The 3,127-nt window shown below is 61.1% G+C and overlaps 1 protein-coding gene across 1 annotated transcript in view; it reads right to left on the bottom strand.

The window, feature by feature from the left end:
- Nucleotides 1-290: 290 nt before the first annotated feature.
- The window catches only part of NCAPH2 (non-SMC condensin II complex, subunit H2), a gene marked incomplete at its 3' end in the record, with an annotated part of 5,003 nt that continues 2,166 nt past the window's right edge, over nt 291-3,127 (bottom strand). The window contains exons 8-17 of the mRNA XM_009081491.1: nt 3,058-3,120; nt 2,445-2,542; nt 2,298-2,369; nt 2,124-2,190; nt 1,775-1,882; nt 1,548-1,601; nt 1,062-1,181; nt 872-934; nt 702-745; nt 291-392 (exon numbers count right to left, since the gene is read on the bottom strand). Of these exons, the coding sequence (XP_009079739.1) occupies nt 291-392; nt 702-745; nt 872-934; nt 1,062-1,181; nt 1,548-1,601; nt 1,775-1,882; nt 2,124-2,190; nt 2,298-2,369; nt 2,445-2,542; nt 3,058-3,120 (791 nt within the window). The remainder of the gene's footprint in view (nt 393-701; nt 746-871; nt 935-1,061; nt 1,182-1,547; nt 1,602-1,774; nt 1,883-2,123; nt 2,191-2,297; nt 2,370-2,444; nt 2,543-3,057; nt 3,121-3,127) is intronic.

The following is a 3,127-nucleotide window of genomic DNA, read 5'->3' as shown; positions in this document are numbered from 1 at the left end:
CCAGTGGCCCAGGGCTCTGCAGCTGCTGGCCAGGGAATCCCCGTACTCTCGCACTAAAAACGGGGCGCGGCACTCCTGCGGCACGGGGACCGGGGTGGGTCAGAGAGGGCTCAAGGGTGGGCAGGGCTCTCCCAGGGCCTTACCTGTGTAGGTCACTGCCTACCCCGAGGGTCCCTGCCCACCCTGGTGTTCTCTGCCCCGTGTGCCCCCAGTGATCCCTGCTCAGGGGCCCTTCCCTCCCTGGGTAGTCCCTCCCGCCCCAGAGGGGCCCTGCCCTGCCCGGGTCCTGCCTGCTCCTGCAGCAGAAGCTCCACGTGCTCCTCCCAGCTGCGGATGCGCTGAGACAGTGCCGACTCCTGCACGTACTTCTGAGAGTTGGCCATGAACAGCTCCTGCAGGGACAGGGCAGTGGGGACACCCCGAACCTCCCAGGGACACCTCAACCCTGCTGAGGGCACCCCCAGTCCTCATAGGGACACCTCGACCCTCCTGGGGGCACCCCCAACCCTCTTAGGGGAACACAGCCCTCTTGGGGACACCCTGATGCTTCTATGGACATCCCAACCCTCCTGGGTCACCCTGATCCTCCTAGGGGCACCTCAACTCTCCTGGAATCACCTTGACCCTCCCAGGGATGCCTCCAACCCTCTTAGGGTCACCCCAAGCCCCTGGGTCACTCCCCTGTCCCCCCTTTCTTTTACCACATTCCTGCGCACCAACTCCTCATAGCTCGGTTCAGAAGGCTCTGTGGGAAAAGGAGGTCACAGAGGGTTCACAGCCACCCCCTCCCCACCTCGGGGGCACAGGGGCTGGCCCCCAGGGGCTGCCCCCAGGGACACATTTGGGGTGTTTGGGTAGGGCAGGAACTCACCCAGAGATCCTTTTCCAACCTCCTCTGGGACTTCCACGTCCTCATGGTCCACAAAGTCATCATCTGTGAGGTGAGTACACCCCGTGAGTGACCCCAAACCCCCCTCAGACCCCCTCCAGGACCTCCACAAACCTCCAGGAAGGGGAGGACAGGCCCCCCAGGCAGGTTGTTGGGATTTGGGGTGCACTACCTGCCCCTTCATCACAGTCAGCACCACAGTCGTTCTCCAGCTCCAGTTCCACCTGGCATAGGATCTCCTGGGGGGACACAGCTCTGAGAACCCCGAGCTCCTCCAGAGCACCCCCTAAGCCTTGAGGGGGGGGGTTGCTGGTGCCCCCCTGCACCCCAATTTAGCCCCCTCAGACTCACCCCCTGGGGCTGGAGCTTCCTGCGTGCTGCCAGACGCTGCTTCAGCTAGGTCTGTGGGGATGGGCACAGGGATTTGGGGACCCCCTCAGTGTCTCGCCAAACCCAGGAGAGACCCTCTCCTGGCATGCCATGGGTGGGGGGTAACTTCCTGGGCTCCCTGTGGGAGGTTTTGGGGTGTCCTTGCCCTCCCATCTTCCCCCCACTGCAGGTTAAGGTCCCTTGTGACCCCCAGACTGGGAACCACAGGAGATTCCACCCTTAGGGTGGCCACTTGTGCCAATGTCCCTGTCCCCTCTTGTCCTCTCACCTGCAAAGGTTGGTCCTTTCCTCCTGCTTTTCCTGCTTTCCATGACATTGTTAACTGGGAGAGAGTTAGGAGGCATTGGATGGAAAATCCATAGAATTATGGAGGTTGGAAAAGCCCTTTGAACCCATGGAGTCCAACCCAGTAGTGCCAAGGCCACCACTGTGCCCGCAGGGCTGTTATCCCCCCTCCCAACCCTTCAGAATTCCAATCCCCTGGAAATCACTCACAGGCTGCAGAGAACCACGTCAGGAAGTCCTGGAGCTTCCTGGGGCCCTTCCTCTTCCTCTTGCCTCCCACCATGTCCTCCAAGCTGCATGGCACCAGGAAGGGTTTCCCTGGAGGTGGCACAGGTGACACTGAGTTTGGCATGGGGCAGGTGTCCCTCTCCTGGGGCCCTTGGGATAGAATGGGTCTGCGAATGACCCTCCATGGGGCTGGGACTGACCCTCGGTGGGCTAGGAATGATCCACCATGGGAAGGATGTGCTGTGGACCTGGGAATACTGAAGGACACATGGCTGGGAAGGACCCTCCATGGGGACAGGAACAACCCAGGAATGACACCCCCCAAGAATACCTTTTCTAAATGGCTTCTCCTCGGAATCTCCGAAGGGATCGAGGCTCTGCCATGGATCCAACACCTCCTGGCACAGATATGGTGCACAGCTCCCCATGGAGAACTCCAGGATTCCCTGGCATTGCCACTGGGACATCCTAGTAGTCACATCCTGCCCAGGATTGGGGTCCTTACCTTGCCGTGGGGGGTGGGGTCCTGCCTGGGGGCTCTCCCCCGCAGGACGTATCCCCGTGGCCATGGTGTGCTCTGGGGGCATGGAGAGACAGTGAGGGGCTGTGGGAAGGAGCAGAGGCAGACCCCCAGCCCCCTGCCCACACATACCCTCTGTGCCTCGACATGCTCCTTTGGAGCTGGAGTCACTTCCACGTGTTCCTTCGGGGGCTTAGGGATGTCATCGTCGTCATCTGCTCCTGCAGCACCTGGAGAGGTAGGAATGGGCAGAGGCTGGAGGAGCTTCCAAGACCCCCAGATTTCACCCCAAGGAACTCCCCTGGGAATTTCTCCTGCCAGGGCCAAAGGGTGGCAGAGGGCAGGAGCAGGGAATCACGGAGTTGGTTGGGCTGGAAAAGCCCTTTGAGCCCATTGAGTCCAACCCAGCACTGCCAAGGCCATCATTGACCATGACCCCAAGTGCCACATCCACATGGCTGTTAGGTCCCCCCAGGGATGTGACTCCATCACCTCCCTGGACTGTTCCAATGCCTTTTCCATGAGGAAATTCCTCCTGATGTCCAACCTGAGCCTCCCCTGGCACAGCCTGAGGTGTTCCTCTTGTGCTGTCCCTGTTCCCTGGGAACAGAGCCTGACCCCACCTGGCTGTACCTCCTGGCAGGAGCTGCAGAGGGATGAAGCCTCCCCTCACCCTCCTCCTCTCCATCACCCCATCCTGGCCACAGGGACACATGTGTGGCTCCCTCTGCCAGATGACACTCACCTGCCTCCTCGGAGAAGCTCAGGGCCTGGACAGGGGCATTGCCACGCTCCGAGTCCCCTCCAGCTGCTCC

Source organism: Acanthisitta chloris, unplaced genomic scaffold (assembly GCF_000695815.1).
Source record: "Acanthisitta chloris isolate BGI_N310 unplaced genomic scaffold, ASM69581v1 scaffold5259, whole genome shotgun sequence".
NCBI lineage: Eukaryota > Metazoa > Chordata > Aves > Passeriformes > Acanthisittidae > Acanthisitta > Acanthisitta chloris.
The sequence above is the reverse complement of the archived record's forward strand: the minus strand, read 5'-3'. Positions and strand labels throughout refer to the sequence as shown.